Genomic DNA, 22,546 nt, shown 5'->3' with positions numbered 1-22,546 from the left:
GCGTGGTGTTCCACAATGTAAATACACAATGTAAATACATGTCAATAGCCATGTGTTTTAAGGGTAGCCTAGTTAAATTGCATCAGGTGCAGTGATAACTTGCATGGCATGGGGGACGTTTTTAATGTTTGAGGGGCACCTGAGTAAGCAGGAAGGAAAGTAAGAGGATACTACATTAGGTGATACCTTATGTTATTTAACTGGTCAAGGAGGGGATGGGAGATCACCAGATAATATAAAATAGGAATCCAAGAAAAAAGTTTGTTATTGCTATGTCAATATGGTCTATAAAACATTTAGGTGACAAAATTCCTGAGATGCCAGGTGCCCTTTTATTATTTTATGTTTTTGTAAAATGAGAGACCTGCCACGTCCAGATGAGGGACCGTCATGAAGGCCCAAGGACAGATCACACTGTTGGGGTTACACTGAGCCCCCTCACTTGGTGTCATTTTGCTGAGTGGACCTCATGAGAAATAGGGATGATGTCTCAGTATTGCGGATATTTTACCTAAACCAGAAGATTCCTCACACAACAATATAACCCACAGATGGGTAATATTTCAAATATTTCCGGTTTGAGAATTGCTGAATAATGAATAAGGAAATCAAACACACAGTGAACTCTGTAGTTTAAAGTAGGATACAACTGAATAATTATATAAAAATACTATTCTCACATAGTTTTAATATCAATGCACTGCTCTTCTCCAAACGTAATTTATTGCTGATCTTCGAGCAAATTAACTCAAAAATATCTCTAATGAAAGGTGAAACTAATGACCCCAAAAGAATCAAACATTAAACGAGTGAAAGCATCTCGAACATGTTTTTATGAGCAGTAATAACAACTGATACGTAGAACATGTGGTCAGGCAACTCCTGAAATTTTGTTAGAATGATTTAAAATTAAGCATATAATCTTACTCATCTGTATAATCACAGAAATATTTTGAGAAAAGACAATAAAACAAAGACTGTGATATCCCACAATACATTAGCTATATATTGCTACAAAAACTATGGGCTGGGAAATCTTGCTTATTAGATACAAGCGCTCCTCAATCATATCTTCTTCACCATGAATCTGCTGAACATCTATGTTTTTTGGCCCATACCTAACGACGAACACCCACCATCTTTAAAGTGTGCTTACATGGTTAAGGCAAACATGATGGAATCAACACAGACTCTGACCTGCTCAAGATGGAAAAGCACATTCGCTATATCTAATACTCTTTCCACAGTCTTCTCTGGATCCGACGTATCTTCGGTCCTGTTCGGTAAGTCTTTGTAAAGAGCCATTTGCCATCGAATAGCAGGATCCTCCAACTGCAGGAAAAAAGGAAGATGTCTCAAAAATAGAAGGTTATGACCTAAAGAGGAGAAGACCTACTTACTGGAGTGTTGCCTCATGTCAAAACACGGTGCAGAGACGAGAGCACAGAATGATCTCGTACTCACAAAATTGATCATCTGGTGGGGAAGACAGAAATTAAATATGTACAAGTCTGTTGACGGCTACCAAGAGATATATTAGGTATCGTGAGCTTCAGCCTAACCTGCTGGTGGTTGGTTAAGAGTCCCCGGAAGAAGGGAAGTTTTGCCCAAGATGTAAAGATGAGATGGACATGGTCAAGGCAAGGAAGTAGACAAAGCAACCTTCTACCTTTCTCTTTCCCTTTCACAAACACTGAAAGATCTACGAACTTACTTTCATAGCAATGATATGGGATCACACTTACAGGTAAATACAGGGACTCTACAACTGAGCTCAGTCTCCCTGAAACAAAGATATCAATATCAACTGATGGAGGGCTAATAAAATCATACTCTGTAATGCAGGGGTATTTTTAATACCATCAAATTTCCTGAGTGGGAGATATAACTGAACTCTGTATGTTTTGGAGAAGGATTATTATAAAATCATAGAAACCAAAAAATACAAGCATCCTTACAAGGAACAGATCACATGACTTCAGAGAAATGATATAGAAATAACTATGTCATTAAAAACAGGCAAAGCAATCCCCTTACATTTCTCTTCCCCTTTCAAATTTCTATTAAAAATGGAAGACTGAGGGGTGCTTGGATGGCTCAGTGGGTTAAGCCTCTGCCTTTGGCTCAGGTCATGATTCCAGGGTCCTGGGATCAAGCCTCGCATCAGGCTCTCTGCTCAGCAGGGAGCCTGCTTCCCCCCTCTCTCTGTCTGCCTCTCTGCCTCCTTGTGATCTCTGTCAAATAAATTAAAAAAAAAAATCTTAAAAAAAAAGAAAATAAATGGGAGACTGAGGGTCATGAAGCAAAAGTAAATAGACAACATCTGAAACTTTACAACTCCTAGTCAGAGAAAGGAGCATTGGAAATGTGGAAAAATAACTTTCATCAAGAGGCAAACACTCAATGACTTGTAAACACCATTTATCCTTGGACAAAAGGAAATATTTTTCTTCCACATACTTTTTTCATCTGAGGACTGTGTTTGGTACGTCTAGATATTAATACACATGTTTACTTGTACTTGGCAAGATAAGTAGAAATGTTATTCCTTCTAATATAAAATTACTCCTTCTGGCTCCCAGGATTACCAGTCCTACAATTTCAGGACAATATATCTGAGAAGGTATTAGGAACAAAAAAAATCATCTTTTCTAAGTCTGTATGGCTCCATAACATGTGTGCCTAACTCACAGATAAGTATAGACTGAAATGTCAAAAAGAAAATCTATGTATTCATTACCACTTTATTTTCTGGTCTCATTCATTGGGAGGGGAAATGTTCATTGTAAACATGTTTCCTTCTCTGCTGTCCTCTTTCTTCCGGACTCCCCAGTACACAATTTAAGTCGTCCTTAGTACTCCTACAAGTAACCTCTAGAAGATAATTTCCTCTAGAAGAAGAATTTCCTTCTGCTTCTTCAAGACAACCTTTTTCATTCGATTATTTCCCGAGAGAAGCACAAAACCTTCCTTAAGAGGTACTGAATATCCCCTGACTCTGCTCAGTGGTGGTTGCCTTAGACTGTGGTTCTCAAAGTGTGGCCTTGAGTCCCCTGAGGGACCCTTTCAAGGACTACATGATCTCCCCAAACACCCATATATGTAGCATAAACCATCACTAGAGGTGTAGTTGGAAGATTTATGAGTACATTTTAAAATGTTCAAAATCTTTTTGCTACCTGGAAAGCAATCAAGCTGTAACAGGAATTCATCTCCTGTTCTGGACCAGTTTATAACTAAATGAATGAGTGAGTACATAAACATCAAAGTGCATATGAAATTTGTTCTAAATCAGTATTTGTTTCCTGGAAATATTGGAAAGGCACACCTCACCTATATCATAGTGTCATCCTAAGTGTTAAGAGAAGAAGTATAGGGTTTTGATCTTGGAATGAAGCATTTTAATACTCAGGAAAGCAAACATTATACTGTAGTCACTACTTTTTGACATTTGGACATTCTCATAATTGAGAAAATTCTCCAGAAGGGACACCAGAATGGAAGCAAATTCCCTGAATCAAAATAATAAACTGAAAAAACAAACAAACAAACAAACAACAAAAAAACAAACAAAACCTGCTAGACTTCTTACACTGCATAGCAGTTTCCATAAACAAATGAGCAATATATCTCCCAGCAGGAAACAATTTCCAAATAATAGTAAATGATTACTGGACTACAAAACATACTTCTGCAATTTTTTTTTTCTTACCCAATGTTAATAAGTAACCATTCTCATTATTTCCGCTCAGGTTTTCCTTTGTCTCCCTAGGTAAATTAATTTATTCCTATTACAGCAATTCTCAGTATCTCCTATATACTAATGACTCTTAAATTCACATATTTAGTTTCTGGTCACTAAATGTAAAAGTTCAAATTCTTATGGACACCTGTCTCCATGTCCCAAAAGTCCTCAAACACAGCTAAGGAAGGTAATTTCCAAACTTTATTTCAAATTGTGGCATATTTTCTTCAAAGTGTGAGAATCTTTGATGATCTACTTTAAAAATTCATTATCTTGATGGTCTTTAATATCAAAAGGTTTGCAAGTAGGATAAAAACTGATTAAAGCAATATGTTTCTACTTTCTTAAATGCTAAAGTAACATTATTTGTAGTATATTCTAAAGAGAGATTAAGTAATCCATAAATACTAAATGTACTTAAATTTGGCTTACCTTGCCTTGTAAATGAATATTACTGCGGATTATATCTCGTACTTCATCTTCAGTGTCTTTCTGTCAAGAAATAAATGTTACCTAAAGGAAGTCTTACAATGCATCAATGATCACAAGTTAATGGAAATAGATCTAACCGATTTTGAAATAGTACAGGTCTGAAGAAAAATATCTACAGGATTTAAATACATGTCACAAATTTAGGGGGGTTCTTTTTAAGATAATTTCTTGATACTGCTGTGACTAGAAACAAGATAACAACCTACTTCAATTCTACAGTGCCGTAAGACTCGATGGAACAGAATGTCCAGTTCATGAGAAGTAGGGCAGAATGATGTTCCCTTGGGTTCGAACAAATATATCTCCATCCTTCTCTGAAATCCTTACCAAGTAGTTATGGCACTTTAGGATATCCCCCACGATCCAGTGATAAGAAGGAGCATATCTTGGAATCAAATACTAGAGCAACCCCCAGTAGAACAGCACCCGTGCTGTCCACTCTGCTACAAATCCCCTCAACCTCCTTATCTCACGGTATCAAATCCTGATATACAGAGAGGTGCTCCATTCAGCATGGGAACAGGCAGAAGAAGAGGATGCAATTTCCCTAAACATAATATAGTAATTCCACTGTGTATTTTTGTAAAATTGCATCTGCATAGCCATGAAGAGAAAACACATGGGCCATAAAGAGATTTGGAGAACTTAAATTTTGAAGCTTGCAAAGGAGAAGAGCTGCTGATTTAAAAGTCAACACCTTATCCAACCACCATCAGCACAGTGCAGGACTCTTCTGAAAACACTGAAAAATAACCCCTCAAAAATCTGAATATACTTCTCATAACAAATGTTATAGGGGAGTTCACAGGAAATCCTTCTTTTTTTTTTTAAACTACCAGGAACTTGTTTGCATTTTTTTCTCTTTGGTTCCTAAAGATTCCTGGAAGGTTATTAATGTAATTTAGAAACAAAAAAAAATAGCCACCAAAAAAAAAAAAAAAAAAAGGGCAGTCTTTGCATCTGAATGATAGAGCCTATGCAGTAAAACTGCTTAACAGAACATTTAATGCAAATGTAATACTGATATTGGGAGATGGAGAGAAGGGAGTTGGGGGGAATTCCAAGGCAGAGACTGTGGACTCTGAGAAACAAACTGAGGGTTTTGGAGGGGAGGAGGGTAGGAGTGGGTATTAAGGAGGGCACGTGTTGCATGGAGCACTGGGTGTGGTGCTTAAACAAGGAATCTTGGAACACTGAAATAATAAAATAGAGTTAAAAAAAATAATAAAGAAAGAAATACTGACAGAGAGCCATGAGCAAGAGGAGTCTACACATCTCAGTGTCTGGATGTCAAGTGATCGTCCCTGGTGTGTACAGGAAACTTACCATACTAAATCGGTTTTTGGCCAGAGCAATGAGCTCCTGGTCCCCAGGCGCACAGATGTTCAACCCAATGGGCAGCAGTCGCTTCAGAGCTGCCACAATAAGGGACGTCTGCATCGAGTATCGATCTCCTTTGCGCTTCATTTTCTTCCTCTCCTGATCAGAGACAGCTGCCTGGAGAACAGAGTTGAGTGTTGGAATCTGTGACTGCTTTTCCCACGTTCAGAACTACGAACCTCTTCTAACTTGACTGTGGTTCCATCTTCCTTATTTCCTCTTGTTCCCTATTTTTGCAAATCCTCCTCCTCTTTCCTTCTTAACCTCTCTTGCTAACGTCCAAGTCCTACTTTCAGATTCCCAAGTCATTACAATTTACTGGTGTGCTTTCTAAACACTTGCAGAAGGAGACCGCCCAAAGCAACTTGACAGAGCTAATGGGTATGAGAAAAACCCGTGGTAATTTCAGATATTGTATGTTTTAAAGTTTCCAATGCTTAGGAGGAAAAATGTAAGAATTTATTATTTATTTTTGTTTTGACAGATGCTTGCTTTGAAATATAAACTCTCGGGACGCCTGGGTGGCTCAGTTGGTTAAGCAGCTGCCTTCGGCTCAGGTCATGATCCCAGCGTCCTGGGATCGAGTCCCACATCAGGCTCCTTGCTCGGCGGGGAGCCTGCTTCTCCCTCTGCCTCTGCCTGCCACTCTGTCTGCCTGTGCTCGCTCCCCCCCCCCCGATAAATAAATAAAATTAAAAATATATATATAAACTCTCTCACACATGCACACGGTATATATAAAACTATTATAAAATGTATTAGCCTTTTATATACTCTGCAGACTTGTCTCCTTAGGGCATTAACCCTTCTCTAGTGGAAACAGACGTAATATGCTAATTGGTATAACATAAATATTCAGGGTTATCTCTGGATGACCTATTTACACCTGAATACTGCCATGCTACTTCAGGATTCTTTTGTGATTTTTATTAAGTTTTATGTTTGTGCATCAGGGTCACTTTAAATGCAGCGACCAATTTTCACTGGGTAATGAGTATTATTCTATGAAGAGGGCATACTCAAACATCAGAATTAAAATAATTGTCCCATATTCACTTCTTTGTGCATGTTAAATTTCTTTGTAGCATTAATTCAAACACTGAAGATATTTTCAGGATAATAACATACTTTAATAATTTTGGCCTACTGAGAAAAAAATCAGAAGAGAATATAACATTCAAATGATTTGCTTTCCCCACAGAGAGACAAAATTTATCACAACACATAGAGTTTTTTCACATTAAGTAGTAAAATAATTGTCATCATAAAGTAATGGTAGTTTACATAGTATGTTAATAATATATAATAATATATAATATTATTATTAATATTATATAATTATATAATATAGGAATTTATTTATCTGCTGTATCTCAAAAGTGGGTAATTATAGTGGGTAATCTATATTAATAATAATATTATATATTATATTATATATATTATATATAATATTATATATTATATAATTATATAATATTAATAATATTATATAATATATTTACTATGATAGATATTGATTTATTAAACCTATATCTGAACTGTAGCAATAAAAACTGTATTCAGTTTCCAAAGAGATATACTTAGTGCATGGATCCTGTTCTTATCTTTAGCAATTTGTGAGAGATTATTTTCAGTAAGTTTAATAGAAAAAAAAACAATGAATAATTATTTGTACTATTAAATTGATTAACCCATAATAAAATGAATTAGTGATTTTAAATGAGCTCTTGTTAAAAGGAAATGCAACCATGGTGATAAAAATAATTACCCAAATAAGGAACCGACATCCTAAAAATTAAACAAATTAATATAAATTATGCAAACATATTTCTATCCAATTCTGATAATTTCACTTCAGCAAAACAATACTATATAACATGTTAATTGGTGTTGTGGTTTTCTTTGATTTTTTAACTTCTTAAGTTCTTTTGGTTTTATGGTTGCATAGGCACACGGAGCTTTTACCTGGTTTGATATTTATAAATATTTAAGTGACCATATAATAAAAATAATTAAAATCTACATTAAGGGCAACTATAAATTACCCACTTTTGAGATACAGCAGATAAATAAATTCCTATTTATGTTCAAACAATAATTTTGCATCGTATGTCACAGGAAATCTATAAACTGAAAAGAAAAGTTGCTGTATCTTTGAACACTTATGGGTGATAGAGTCTGCTTCTAGTACAAAGAAATTAAATCTACAAACAATCAAATATCCTCATGTACATCTGTATCGGTTGGGTTTTTCTTTGTGTGGGGCCTGTTTCCTCCCCAGACTGTGGAGCAGGGCAGTGGCCAAATTTATTCTCTTCCTTTCCACCTACTCAGAACCAAGCACTTTGCCTTGCCTGGGATGCTGCTCAGTAATTTGAGCAGAACTGCTGAAACCACTGAATTTGCATGCTATTTCATTTTGACCAATTCCTAACATCTGAATCAGAGATGACTATGCCATAGCATGGTCCATATATGGGCATACTTAAGTAGGATAAACTGACCTCTGTCATCAATCAGCCTTTCTCTGTTATCTCTGTCTCTCATTCTCTCTCACACACACATAGCTCTAACAATCTCACCTAAAATAATGTAAAATTTAAGAGAGTCAGGGAAAAAGGGAAGCATTTTCTAATATCCCTATACTGAGGCAGCCTACCAAAGCAAAACAAAACTCATAGATGTTTATTTTTTTCCACAGGTGTTTATTAATGGTTTTAAAAAAGAATTTAGATATATGAATGATAAAAGTGAGCCTAATGATCAAAAAGACAAGAGATAATAAATGCTGGTGAGGATGTGAGGGAAAGGGAGCCCTTGGGCACTGTTGGTGGGAATGCAAACTGGTGCAGCCACTGTGGGAAACAGGATGGAGGTTCCTCAAAAGATGAAAAATAGAACCATATGATCCAGCAATTCCACTGCCAGGTACTAGCCCAAAGGAAATGCAAACAGGGTCTCAAAGAGATAGCTGCACTCTCCTGTTTACTGCAGCATTGAATAATAGCCAAGACATGGAAACCACCTATGAGTTTGTGCCTCAGACAGACACACAGTAGAGTGTTACTCAACTGCGAGAAAGAGATTCTGCCACTGCAACAATGTGGATGAATCTTCAGGGCATTATGCTACGTGAATAAATCAGAGAAAGACAAATACCATGTCACATATATGTGAAATCTAAAAAAGCCAAACTAAGAAAAACAGAGAGCAGAGTGGTGGTTCCAGGGGGGCTGGGGAGTGCGGGGGTGGAGGGTGGGGGTTGGGGCGGGCAGTGAATGGAGAGATGCTGATCAAAGGGTACACACCTCCAGTTATAAGGTGAATAAATTCTGGGGATCTAAAGTACAGTAGAGTGATTAAATAATTATACTATATGTATATATATAATATAATATTATATTATATTAATATAGTAATGATACTACATTATCTACTTGCAGGTTGTCAGAGTAGATCTGAAATGTCCTCACCGCAAGAAACAAATGGTAATTATGTGGCACGATGTGGGTATTAACTAATGCTGTACTGATAAGTTGTAAAATAGAAGCCCATCAGATCTCTATGTTCCCCTTACATTACATTACACAATGTTATATGCCAACTGCATTTTCATAAAGCTGGGGAAAATAGTTGCTAACACCAATTGCTACACTTCAAAAGGAACTGAAATCTTAATACAGAATAGGATATAATTCTATAATGCAATAGGCAAAACCCACTGTTTTTTCCTCACATTGACTAACAGAATTTGTAACAGATGCTATCTGTATATGTTTTAAAAACAAGTTATGAAATTAAAAACTGCAGCACGGCTAGCCATATAGGGACCCAGTGTCATATACTTTGTACCAATGAAACAGTGAGTCTGGAAAAACAACAGTAAAGGAAGACACACGCAAATGGCCAGGTTCAGCCCCAAATTTCATACTGTTTAAATTCAAATATTAATTTATTTACCCATATTAATTAAGTAGCAATTAGGCACCAAGTGCTGCACTAAGCTTTGAAGTTACCGAGTCAATAAAACACGTTCCCTGCCTTTGTAGAATGTTTGGTCGGGAAGAAGTCCCAGAGAGGACAGGAAGCAAGGGCTCAGAGCAAGAGCAGGGGGCAGGAGAGGACAGGCTTCCCTGGAGGGAGGCCACTCACCGCCCTGCATATTAACACCTGGGGGAAGTACGCTGAGAGTCCCTTGCTGTAGTCAGTAGCGCCACTGCCCACGCTTTGGATAAAGGCATGGGCTGCCACACCACAGTGTGGTCACCCTCTCTGAAGAGCATTATGGCCAATTTCATACGCACTGGCCTTCCTCTGCCTTGTGGGCTACCTATATATAGCCGAAAAGAGGTTCCCAATTGCAGATTACCATATTCCAAGTTGGTCTGCTGGCTTCAGCTGCCTATGTCCATATTTTACCTATTGTCATCAATTTTCTGTTTCATCAAGTGTGGAAATGGTGCACCATACAAATAGCAATCATCCCTGTCTGGATGCTGGCCTGAAGACTGATACATGACAATTTGTTCTGCGGTTTACATTTGGGTCTGAATCTACATTCAAAAGAGTTCTTTTTTCCTTCTGGACTCTGGGGAATGGACTGATCAGTCGCTGTAATGCCTCGGACAGACAACTGGAGGCTTTGTCAGAGGAATCCCTGAAACCTTCCACATCATTCCAGTCTCACCCTGGCATGCGGGGAACACCTCCCTGTCCATCTCAACTTCAGAACCAGACCTATGGCCATCCTCCTGTTACCTATTCTTGGCACTAGATCTGAACAGTACAGCCTTTTGGGAAAGATGTTACTCATCTCCTGATCACATCCTACTTTTGGGTCCTTCATGCCATCTGGGCTTGGCAGAGAACCTCAACGGCACTAATAAAAGCAGTTACGATGTTACTTCGACCAACACGGTGCCTCTCAAATTTGTCCAAGCGCTGAAACACAAGGACACCATGATTCCTTTTGGTGAAATGATATAACATATTAGTGTATTAGACTCCATTATTTAATGTAGAAACATTCCTTCTAGGAAAAAAGATCATGATACTTATGCGATACAAAATTTCAAGGACACATGCAGACAAAATCAACAACAACAACAAAAAAACTTTAAAATAAGGAAAGAAAGCATGATCACTGATTTCTAAAAACTTCGTCAAAGGCACCTGAGTGGCTCAGTTGGTTAGGCGACTGCCTTTGGCTCAGGTCAGGATCTCAGGGTCCTGGGATCAAACCCCAAGGTGGGTTCCCTGCTCAGTGAGGAGCCTAGTTTTCCCTCTCCTTCTGTCCCTCCACCTGCTCACCTTCTCTCTGTGTCTCAAATAAATAAATAAAATCTTAAAAACAACAAACAAACCAAAAAAACCCATAGGGCACCTGCATGACTCAGTGGGTTAAGCCATAGCCTTTGGCTCAGGTCATGATCTCAGGGTCCTGGGATCGAGCCCGGCATCAGGCTCTCTGCTCAGCGGGGAGCCTGCTTCCCCCTGATCCACCTGCCTCTCTGCCTACTTGTGATTCCTCTCTGTCAAATAAATAAATAAAATCTTTTTTTAAAAAACCCATAAATTGGGACACCTGGGTGGCTCAGTTGGTTAAGCAGCTGCCTTCGGCTCAGGTCATGATCCCAGTGTCCTGGGATCGAGTCCCACATCGGGCTCCTTGCTCCGCAGGGAGCCTGCTTCTCCCTCTGACTCTGCCTTCCACTCTGTCTGCCTGTGCTCGATCTCGCTCGCTTTCTCTCTGACAAATAAATAAATAAAATCTTTAAAAAAAAAAAAAAAAAAAAAAAAAAAAAAAACCCATAAATGAATGAATGAATGAATGACTACTTCATCAACATTGCTGTTACTTGCTCAGTATCCTGTCTCAGAGTGTCAGCAGTCATGTGGTAAAGAGATGGAAAGGCTGAAATTTCGTGCGTGCGGAGGCAGGGTTGGGAGAGGATATTAAAATGCTTCTTCCCATTACTTTGCATTTTCTCCCTGCAACTAGGAGTAAATGTTACTCTGCGCCCATCTGCACAGACGCCCCCGTCCGGCCTCCAGGAGGCACAGCACGATGACCGTATGTTTGGAGCATCACTGGACGACCATGAGGAAAAAGAGGGAAGAGGGTGCCTGGGTAAGAAGACGCAGACCTCCCGCTCTACAGAATGTTCACTCATCGTCAGTGTCATGATAGACCAGAATCACCATCATCCTCTCAAAGAAAACGCTGACCCCCTCTGCCCTCTCTCGGGGCCTTTGTTAACACGGTCCTAAGTTGACACCATGCTGTCAAAGCAGAGACATTTGCTAACAGTTTTCAGTTCAAAACATCCACGAGACACGTGTTCCTAGCACAGTGTCTCAAGACAGCGTCAGCTCACTCTTCAGGCTTGCTGGCGGCCCAGAGGAGAGAAATGTTCTTATCCTTCATGTGCGCTTCCAGAGCTCAGCACGGAAACGGGCTCTCGGCTGGACACTGTTCGAGGTAGGCAAACCTCTGGCAAGGGTTAGCATTTAGCTCCTGTGCAGTAGCATCAAAGACGGGGCATTGAACACTGAAAAACACGAGGAGCCCTGAGGGATGCTAGTTAACTGTCCTCGTGGCCACCAATGAAGCAGGTGACAGGTACTGGTCATGCCTATGTCCTTCCTACTGAGACTCTCCCCTCAGTGGCAGAGTTGGTAGAAACGGAGTTCCTCGGCCAGACCCACACTAACTCTGCATCTTTGGCCATTTGGCCGCACACTTTCTATGTTACCCCCATGAAACAGATTCATTTTCTTATTCAGTGGTAATTCGAACAAGAAAGGTGTGATTTTTAAACTGTTTCGCAAGTTCCTCCCTTCCCCAACATAAGTGACAGAGATAACTAAAATCTAGAGCCACACACCCCCATCTCATATGCGAGAACCTGGAAATCATGCACGTGGTTCTTAAACAGTGCAGCTAATTATCTGGATGTTGACATACTTGGCACACATAAATGCATATACGTAATCTTGATGAATAGACAGTATTGACTAATTACATGTGTATTACACTGACTGGCTGTGTGTGTGTGTGTGTGTGTGTGTGTGTTAAGTATGTCTTTTTACTCTAATGCTTTGGCATCTTGGGGTCTTGCTGATCTTTGTCCCTCCCAATGCTGGTCATTTCCTACAGATAAGTTACTTTTCTGCAAGCACGCTTTTCATACACAAACCAAGCAACAGAGAGTCTCACAGTCTTCAGTTATTTCTTTCCCTGGGTCTTGACCCACCTGTCCTAATCACCCTAGGCCGAGGTACCAGACAACTAGGGATGCCCCCTACACCCTAAGCCCAGTGAAATTATTCAAACTAGCTAATCCTAAACATGCTTACCCTACTTTGCCTGTTCCTTCCCATAGAAACCTCAACAAAGACTCCGTCTGTCTTCCCCCTTCCCCCACCCGTGTTCCCTCTGCCACAAGACTGACTAATAATAAAGCTTTCCCACTGGCCCCCACCATATGCCATGCCTTCGGTTTCCAGGGAACTGTGAGTAACACCTTCTTGCTTCATGAGAGTCATTTCTGTGTCCATGTGTCTTACCATATACTTCCTTAAAACAAGTCCCAGGTACCCTTCAAACTGTGTGTATGTGTGTGTGTGTTTAATTAGTAAACATCACAAAATCCCTAAAATCTCAGTTGTACACCTTCCAAAAAATGTAGAAAAAAATCAACAATGAAAGCTACATTCAAAAACTTTCTAGAACAGTGCAACAGATTATGAAAATACCTTTGACATCTTTGATTTGGTGTCAGTAATGAGGAAAGACATATTGTTGATTTCATTCTGTACCACGAAGTTCTGCTCTTCTCTTTTGAAATTCTGAGAAGTTGCAAAGAAAAGTTCAGTTAAAACCACATAGACAAGAAGTCCATGTAATTAGAGGTTATACAGGACCCAAAAGTTCCTACCAAGATAAGTGGTAATCTGATATATGACTTCCCAAGAAAAGTGAAAAAAATTTTTTTAATTATCCAGTGAGGATACTTGGCTTGAGACAACAATTCTGGGAACTAGATATAAATACGTATGCTTCAAAGGTGGGGAAATTAAGATTCAGAATATTTAAGTACCAATGTCACACACCTACGGAGGGGTAGAACAAGTACTCAAATGCAAATTTAGCTGGTGAAAGGCACAGACTGCTTGTGGGAGTGGAGGCGTTGGGAACCCAGGGAACAAACATCTATGATATAATTTTTTAGTCTGTCAGATATTTTATCTACTTTCTCATTGTTGCCTATTATATTACTACATCTCACATCATCTACTATAACATTATTTTATTCATCTTTTATTTTGGGAACATACGAACACAGGCAAAGTCAAGTGTTTGAGCAGTGATAGCAAAGGGGGCAAACATAAAATGAAAGCAGAGAGAATCAGAGTTTTAAAAGAGAAGTTAATGATCTCAGCATATGCTTTCCTCTTTGGGATGAGCAAAACCCAAATAAAATAACTTCCTAGTAAGTATCCAAATATGTTAACAACTGATGAGTAGTAATAGACTTTGTACGCAGGACAGTGAAAGGACTAAGCTTCGACTTTCATTCCGCTCACATTAACATTCTGATCTTACCATCCACAATAATATGGGTGCCCATAGAGTCTCACGTTTAAATATTTGGGGAGGAATACATAGGACACACACCAAGAGATCTGGGTTTCAAATATACCCATGAGATCCAAAAGTACATATTCCGATTTTTTTCTTACTCTTGAAATTATCAGTAGACATTCATCTAAAAATCTACCGATTGTGATAAATACCCCTCCAAGAACTTGTTCCAAAATTCTGTCTTGCATATACATTTAAAGAAGCTTTTTTGGTATTTTGGTGATTGATGAAGTTGAAAATTTTTAGTTCTTCAAGGAAAAATGCACAGTTTTTAGTTTTCTTAAGTGATTTGCTCCTGGGCTCTGGATTTCAAACATTCCTTTCAAGGCTCCCTGAACAATCTAGTGTACCTTCTCAACATAAGTTAAACAGACTCAGAAATCATTTGCTTTCATCCAGAGGAACCTAATGGAGCTAAAAGAATTTTGGGCATCACTGAAAATGAAAGTCATTGTGAAGATTTAAGTGCATACATTTTGGAAAGCCATTATTCCACATATTATTTCAGTGTAATTATATTTTATATACATTTGGTACCAAGTTTGACAGACTCCTCAGGGGTAGGCATTAAATAATACTTTTTATCCTAAACATTAAGTAGGAAAATTTAATTTAAAAAAATATATGACATTTTTAAAATAAAAGAATCTGTATAACAATCTGATAAAATAAATTGGGAAGTCACCTCAAATAATGAAGCTGAGGTTGAGGTTTTATTTTTATTTTCTTGGAGTCTCCCATTTGCAAAGTGCCATCAAGAATTATAATTGACACAAAAATTCTAAGCTTTTTAAATAATTTGGGACAACAATAAATGGTCACTTCGCCATATTCTGCTAGTTGTTTAATATTTATAGAATACTATATCAAGTTTCTATTACTAAAATCTTTTTCAGAATAAAAACATAGATTTCTACTTGCAACATATAAAATAGTGAAAATTCACTAAAGATGTACTTTATAAATTCTATCAACAGAATTCCTAGAAGGAGCTATATTTTACTCTAACGTGTGAGCAAAAGCAAACTCCTGTAGAAACATAAGTATGTGCTGAGGGAACACATTTAAAGAAGTAGTATCGTACAAGTAAACAAGAATTATTCTTGTGACTGGAAAACAGAAGTTCACCTCAGCATTTCTCAAACTAGGCATGAGGGCTCCTGGGGGCTTAACAAAACATCTACACAGAGGGAAGCCTGGATGATAAAAGGCCACATCTCTGTGTTCACATTACCCTAAAGATTTAGGGGTAAAGGAAAAAGAAAAAAAAATGCCATTTATGGAGTGCAACTAAAAACCCCTGTGATACCTTCCCAAACCCAAAAGAGGGTTTATATTCCCTCAAACTACCTAGGGGAATCTGTTCTCTCTCCACACCAGCTAAGTGATACTAGGAAGCATCCTTGAGAAACATTATCATAGGTGTTTACTAAGGGGACAGGAATATTGGTTAAAAACATATAACTCCTTGGAGCACCTGGGTGGCTCAGTCAGTTTAGGGGCTACCTTTGGCTTGGGTCATGATCCCAGCGTCCTGGGATTGAGCCCCGCATTAGTGGAGAGCCTGCTTCTCCCTCTCCCCCTATTTGTTCTCTGTCAAATAAATGCAATCTTAAAAAAACACACAAACACGCACACAAAAATGTGTAAGCCCCTGACCTAACCAAACAGGAAGTGCTGCCATATTTTCCTACTTACATGGGATTTAGACCAGTAGATAAACACTTCGGCCACCATGCGGAAAAGGTCCTCTGCTTCAGGGTTAGGCTCTTTTAACCACTTTGCCCTAGATCACATAATAAATGAAGTGGTTTCTCAGTTATTCCTTCAAGTGAATTTTTTTTTATAAAAATCACCCACTCAATGTTAAAATTGAAACCAAGTCAGCTAAAGGTGAAGCCAGGATATCAGAACTCACAAGTGGCTTCAGAAGCCGTTTGTTAAACATTGAAAACAATTTAAACATCATAACTGTCAGACTGCTAACTTGGACCCACAAACGTGATTTCTGACTGTAATTTGGAGAGGCTTGGTGAAAACCACCCTTTCTCTAAGCATTTGGTTATGTCACAGTCATGGACAAGCTCATTACGTAGTCAATGAAGCAAGTCCACTGGCACGTGGGAACCCAGCAAGGTCATGACCGAATCAGAGAAGTTCATCACTTTTGAACATTGTACCTGTTGTAGTCTACAAATCTAATCAGTAGCGGGTAGAAGGCATAGAGATCTCTGGCCAGCGTGGTGAACTCATCGAGAATGAGAAGTTCTGCCTCGGACATATCCCCCCTGGCCTCCGCCTTCAGATGGTCCTCCTCAGACACCACCATCGCCGCTTTTTTCTTGAGTTTCTCCATTAATGGCAAGAAATGAGTTTTTAGGAGCTGAGGTTTCACTTTATTTATAATGGGCTGCGAAAAAACTGTTTGAAGACAGACATTAATATTCTGCCCTGCATCAACATTTGTTAAAGTGAAGACAGATTATAATTACCATTGTAATTGCACGATCTACGCACCCCCTCCTCCCCCAGCACGTGGCTTCTTTCAGGATTCAGCCTGTGCCTCAGCCATTTTTCCAGTCCCAAACCTAATTGCAGAGTTGCTGTTCAAAAATGATTACTGAATTGAATTTGATGTGCTTTCTTGTTTTTTGTTTTTAATTGGCAGCTAATTTGGAATAGAAAAAAAAAAACAAAAAACAAAACCAGAAACACGTTCATTCACTTTAGAAATCAATTATTCTCACAAAAGGAAGAAAAAAAAATCCCCAAATAGAAAAGGTTCCTCTGGTCCTTTCTTTACAAGGAATATGTAGCACTGAATCATTATGAGAGGACATCTAGTTGTATCACTTCTGCTTTCCCATCCTGGTACCAGTGGGAGACTTACATTGCATGGGAACTGTGATTTTATTTACTAATAATAGATGTATAGAAGAGAAAACACCCTACCCAAATTAGTAAGAAATTGGTGTATTACTGTGTTTTTTAAGTAAATAATTTCCCTCTTTCCTTCCCTCTTTTCCTTCCATTCCTTCCCTCTTCCTCTCTCTCTGAATTTAATTCCTTAAAATCCTTCTTTTTATCCTTGAAACTGATGCCTGAGGCACCTATATGCCTCAGTCAGTTAAGCATCTGCCTTCAGCTCAGGTCATGATCTCAGGGTCCTGGAATGGAGCCCTATGTTGGGCTCCCTGCTCAGAAGGGGAATCTGCTTCTCCCGCTCCCTCTCCCTGTGTGTGTTCTCTCTCTCTCAAATAATAAAATCTTTAAAAAAAAAAAAAAAAAAGAAATTGCTTCCCATTATCCAACTTAAATAGTGCAATGATAAACAAATGTAAATTTTTGACTGCATGTTTTGATTTTCCTCCCCCACTCCTAAAAAGATGAATTGCTAAAAGGGGAATGTTTCAAAATCCAGTTTTATTTTTCTGTCTACTGAATCATTAGTTTTCACCCTGCATTTACTAACTAATCTTACAGAGACTGTTCAACCAGGAAAATGTTTACTTGCTTAAAAGTTGTAACAACAAAAATGTTGTAACAATATGACAAGTTACCTGATGCTTAATTCAATCTACATTTTTTTTTTTAAAGAACAGTATGACAGAAATAATATTTTTAATATTTTTTGACAACAGAAGAAAATATTGATAAAGACTAAGACGGGAAACTTCTAGCCTTCTGCGCTTCATTTTTTTAAAAAGTTTGTTTATTTAGGTAATCTCTACACCCAATGTGGGGCTCAAACTCATGACTCTGAGATCAAGAGCCACATACTCTACTGACTGAGCCAACCAGGTGTCCCTAGTGTTCTGATTTCAAATCCTTTTGGAGACAAAACAAAGGAAGCAGTGCATTCCTTTCCAATCCTCACCTGCTAACCTCTTCATCCACGCGCCCTCATCAATTCCCAAGTTATTATATATGATTTTCAATATATTCCCCAGGAGCGTGTTCATGTGCTCGGAGTTCAGCGCTGTGCAGCACATTTCAGCCCTTTCCGGGTTGTTTTCGGGTCCGTGCTCCCACCAACGGGACATGTAGCTGCAAAGCATGGGCAGTATGACTTCCATCACATGGGGCATTTGTGTGTAGCGAATGCCAGACTCGGCTAATTCCACAATTTCTTCCATGAGTTTCTCCAAAGACGGTATATTTGGGCAAACATCTTCCACATTAGTTGGCAAATTGAGAGCTAGAGAAACACACGTAAAAATGAACTGTGTTCAGTGAAAGAACAGACCGATGATGACAGCCAGATTTCTAGAAGATGCAAGCAACCATTCCATGCTGGATTCAAAACTCAGCAAGACCGGCCATGCCTTCCTCCCTCTCTAGTCACGGCAGCCACCAAACTTTCATTCTTTTTCCCAAATTCCTATCCCACCACCAGTCCCTTAAGATCAGCAAACAACCATTTCTTCTACTTCAGAGAAAACCAGGATATCTGCCCACAAGTTTTCCAGAGGGTCCATCCTCTCCTGTCTGCTCCCCATTTTCAGTGCAAAGAGCTGTGCAGTCCCTGTTCACAGTCTGGCCTGTATTCTCAATGCAGAGTCCGCCACCCTGCAGGGGCCTTGCTGGGCTTCTCCAGCCCCTTGCTCTGTAGGATTTCCTATCTTCTCCCCAGCAGCCTGGACCTATACTTCCAGTCTCCCCTGGGTTAATTAGCTTTCTAGCAATGAAGTCCTCTGCTTCCCACCACTTACCCATTTCCCTCTTTCACAAATCTGTACCCCACTAACTGATAGTGATGAGGGAGCAGGAGGCTGGCTGAGGACAAAGCAAAAGCTGGCACCTTGCACCCCTCTCCACCTGCTCCCCTCAGTAATATGTGTCACATTCCTCAGGCACCCTGACTACCCTAGAAGGAAAACAAATAGTAAACTTGCAGAGATCACAGTCCAGTAAGGCAGGAGTCTCCCTTGGTTTGCAAATGTCCTTGAGATTTACAACAAAGAAGTTACCTTATCAATAGCCCAATTTCCAAGGACACAGAACTCAGTTCCTCAAGCCCTAACTAATCACGCTCCCTTCCTTAAAAAAAAAAACAAAGGAGGCGGAGGTAAAAAGAAAAGTAAATCAAGTTAAATTTCTTCTAAACCTAAATCTCACTCAGGAGGACGCTTGATAGCAGGAATGTTACATTCCACCAGGAGACTCCCAATTGTCTTGATGTTAATGCCTCATTAGAGGGAAAGTGGCCTTGGCTTTATAGTAACCAGGCCTTCAATATCCTGACAGTCTTCTTTACCCCAATAGCCCTTCTGAACCTCCCTTCCCCTCACCTTCCCCCAACCGCAGGGTACATAACCTGCCATCCCTCACAACCCTGGGGCAGCAGCTCTTCCTGCCCACGGGTCCTGTCCCCGTGCTTTAATAAACCACCATTTTGCACCAAAGATGTCTCAAGAATTTCTTTAGTCGTCAGCTCCGAACCTCACCCCACCGAACCTGACTTAGGTTCTGGGACTTCATCAATAGGGGGTCTTTCCCATCACTCACAGAATTTCCTCTTCCTTAACTTCAATGCATTCATTCAGTCTTCCTGACTCCCTCCTGAACGCTGTAAGGCTCCTTTCCAGGCTGTTTGCTCCTTGACGAACTTTTAAATGTTGTGAATTCTCATTTACCTTGAATTCTCTTTTCTTTTTTGCCTTCTGCATTTGCCTGGGTCATTGTGGCCATTCCTATGGGCTTCTGCTATAAGCTAATAGCTCTCAAAGCCAGATTTCTGAAAACCTCTGCGTGTAATACTGTTTTCAAAGCAGCTTAAAACACAGTGGATCCAAATTTAAACTGGACCCTTCCTCTTCCACCTACCTCCTGAGCATGTCTTGGTGAAGACAACATTATGCAGTCCGTCTCCCAGACCACAAACTGAGAAGAAATTTCCAGGCTGTAATGCTCTCGCGTTTCCCACACAACAGGACAAGAGCTCCAGGACCTCTCACAACCATGATATCCTCCATCCAAGAAGCCTTCCTCATGTCCCGTGTCTCCTGAATTACCACAACCATTCTCTGAATCGGCGACTCACACCCGTTTACCTTCTCAACTTCTGTCAGGCTGGATTTCTACAACGCTGACCTACACATGTACTCCTCTTCCTAAAGCCAACAGAAGCATCCTGTTTGTGTGGTGCAGTGCCCACTCCTTCCCTAACAAAGAAAGCCTACTTCACCTGGTTTTCCATTCTTTCCTTCCCTCTGAATTCTGCACCCCCCTCCCCTGAGGGCTTGAAGTGTCTCCGAATGTACCAGAGTGTCAGGGTTCCTAATTTCAAGATTCCTCTTGAACCAACTCAGTGAGATCTTTCCCGGGGTCCCAGGCTAAACCTGCATTTTGGTGTCCTTCTTGTTCTTTATTCTGAATTCTATCGCATATGCCTATCAGTCTCTCTCCTTCTGCAACTCAAAACTTCCTGCGAGAAAGAATCCAGTCTTGCTCATCCTTGTATCAAATCTCCTCCTTCCACCCCAATGGACGCCACAATTACTTGTCCAATAACTAAAACAGGAATGAAAGGGCATCATTCACCCCAATTCCTCTACTTTGTTATGCAAAGGAGCTGTTACAGAAACAAAAGCAGGTACATTATCTGCTCTGGGCATTTTATTATCTGTAATGAATAACAAATCTGCTTCATTCTGGGCTCACAGCGAAAGTATTAATCAGTCAAAAATCCTAAATAAGACATAAGGCAGGTTTACACAGATGATTAATAGTTCAAACTCAACCATATTTGACTATTTACAAATATACTGTGGAATTTATACAGAGAAATATTGCTAAGTCACACTGTTGAATGCTGAATTTTTCTTTAACTTCCTGTTATATGAAATTAGAATTATAAAATAGGCAAATTAAATAATGATTACTTGAGTTTGTAAAAGATTTCTTACTTGATAAAAGGCATTATAAAATCAGTATAACCAGCAGCTCCCCTAAAACATGAGCTCCTTACACAGAGAAATAATCTCATGAACAGAGAGATATGCATTTGTTAACAGCAAACAGCTCTTGTCCAAGTTTGGAGAACTCTTTGGAGAGCTCTCTTGGGAGAGAGAGGCTATTGGAGAGCAAATAAAATGCAGTATACTGTATCAGACTTAGGAATTCAAACAGAAAAGTTATATGAGAGGACATCTCTGTATCATTCAGGTCTTGAGAACTGTTTGGTTTGCTTTAAAAGCCTCATTAGAAAAAATAACTACTTTTTAAAGTATTTCTTATCCAAGTCCATTTAAATCCTAGTAAGTAAATCCTATAATAGATTCTTATTGACCAATCCTTGAAAGCATCAGGAATTGGTTCTATGAGCTTTTCGACTGGGATGGTGGAAATGAGCCTACCTAAATAGAACAATAGATTTTTCCCAAGTGAAAAGCAACAGGAGACATATTATATTTATAGATGCCTAGTATACATATAGGCATTAAAATCTTAAATATATGCATGCTAAGGTTGGGTTCAAATTTAAGTCACTAATTGAGTCTCAAATTTATAATTTTTTTAATGATAGTAATTGGACTAAACTATTAGGAAAAAAACACAAAGACTAAAGCTGTCCCAATAAGATGGACATATCTGGTGAACAAAAAAACCCAGAAAGGTACAAATCCATAAATGTAACAAATAAGAACACCAAGTACTTGCTGATTATTAGAGATAACTGAATCAGAGATCAGATTGACTTACTTTTTCAATTTCTGCCGATTATTTTGTCTTATTTTTAAGAGTGTTCATTTGTCTGTGATTCATTAACTTAGAAGAAATTAAATGAATTTTCTTTTATTGATGCTATGAGAATACTATATAACATTCCAAAAAAAATCCAAATAATATTTAAGAACAAATAGCACTGGAGATAATAAACTGAAGTGGCCCATTTAAGAAAAAAAATCAATGTAGGAAAATAAAACAAAGGTCATTAAGTTTCAACTTCATATCTCAAGTACGAACATGCTTCTGTGTTACCTGCTCTTTCTCGTGAGGACTTAGTATTGTAGATGGAATAAATGTTATGTTTGTCGAGATGAGTTTCCAAAAATGCTACAGGAAAGGCACCAGCAAAAGCAGCAAGACATTCTCCTAACGCAGATCGTTGCCTGCAAGTGGAAAACATTTATGGTTTTTATGTCTTCCAAGTGAATGACTGAAGAAGTTAGAGTAAAATTAACCAGTTTAACCTACAAGAGGGATACTACTAGTGCTACCAATAAAATTAACTCCAAAATCCAATTTTTATATTGCAAAACAACATATGTTTTCAATAG

At 39.0% G+C, this 22,546-nt stretch overlaps 1 protein-coding gene across 7 annotated transcripts in view; it reads right to left on the bottom strand.

The window, feature by feature from the left end:
- The window catches only part of RYR2 (ryanodine receptor 2), a 738,653-nt gene that overhangs the window by 107,214 nt on the left and 608,893 nt on the right, over window positions 1-22,546 (bottom strand). For all 7 annotated transcript variants that reach the window (XM_045087357.1, XM_045087359.1, XM_045087360.1 and 4 more), the window contains 8 exons: window positions 22,248-22,378; window positions 18,142-18,462; window positions 16,445-16,685; window positions 15,963-16,050; window positions 13,376-13,468; window positions 5,564-5,734; window positions 4,178-4,237; window positions 1,198-1,332 (listed from right to left, as the gene is read on the bottom strand). In XM_045087357.1, coding sequence (XP_044943292.1) covers window positions 1,198-1,332; window positions 4,178-4,237; window positions 5,564-5,734; window positions 13,376-13,468; window positions 15,963-16,050; window positions 16,445-16,685; window positions 18,142-18,462; window positions 22,248-22,378 — 1,240 coding nt within the window. The remainder of the gene's footprint in view (window positions 1-1,197; window positions 1,333-4,177; window positions 4,238-5,563; window positions 5,735-13,375; window positions 13,469-15,962; window positions 16,051-16,444; window positions 16,686-18,141; window positions 18,463-22,247; window positions 22,379-22,546) is intronic.

Source organism: Mustela putorius, unplaced genomic scaffold (assembly GCF_011764305.1).
Source record: "Mustela putorius furo isolate JIRA1106 unplaced genomic scaffold, ASM1176430v1.1 tig00001118_pilon_pilon_pilon, whole genome shotgun sequence".
NCBI lineage: Eukaryota > Metazoa > Chordata > Mammalia > Carnivora > Mustelidae > Mustela > Mustela putorius.
The sequence above is the reverse complement of the archived record's forward strand: the minus strand, read 5'-3'. Positions and strand labels throughout refer to the sequence as shown.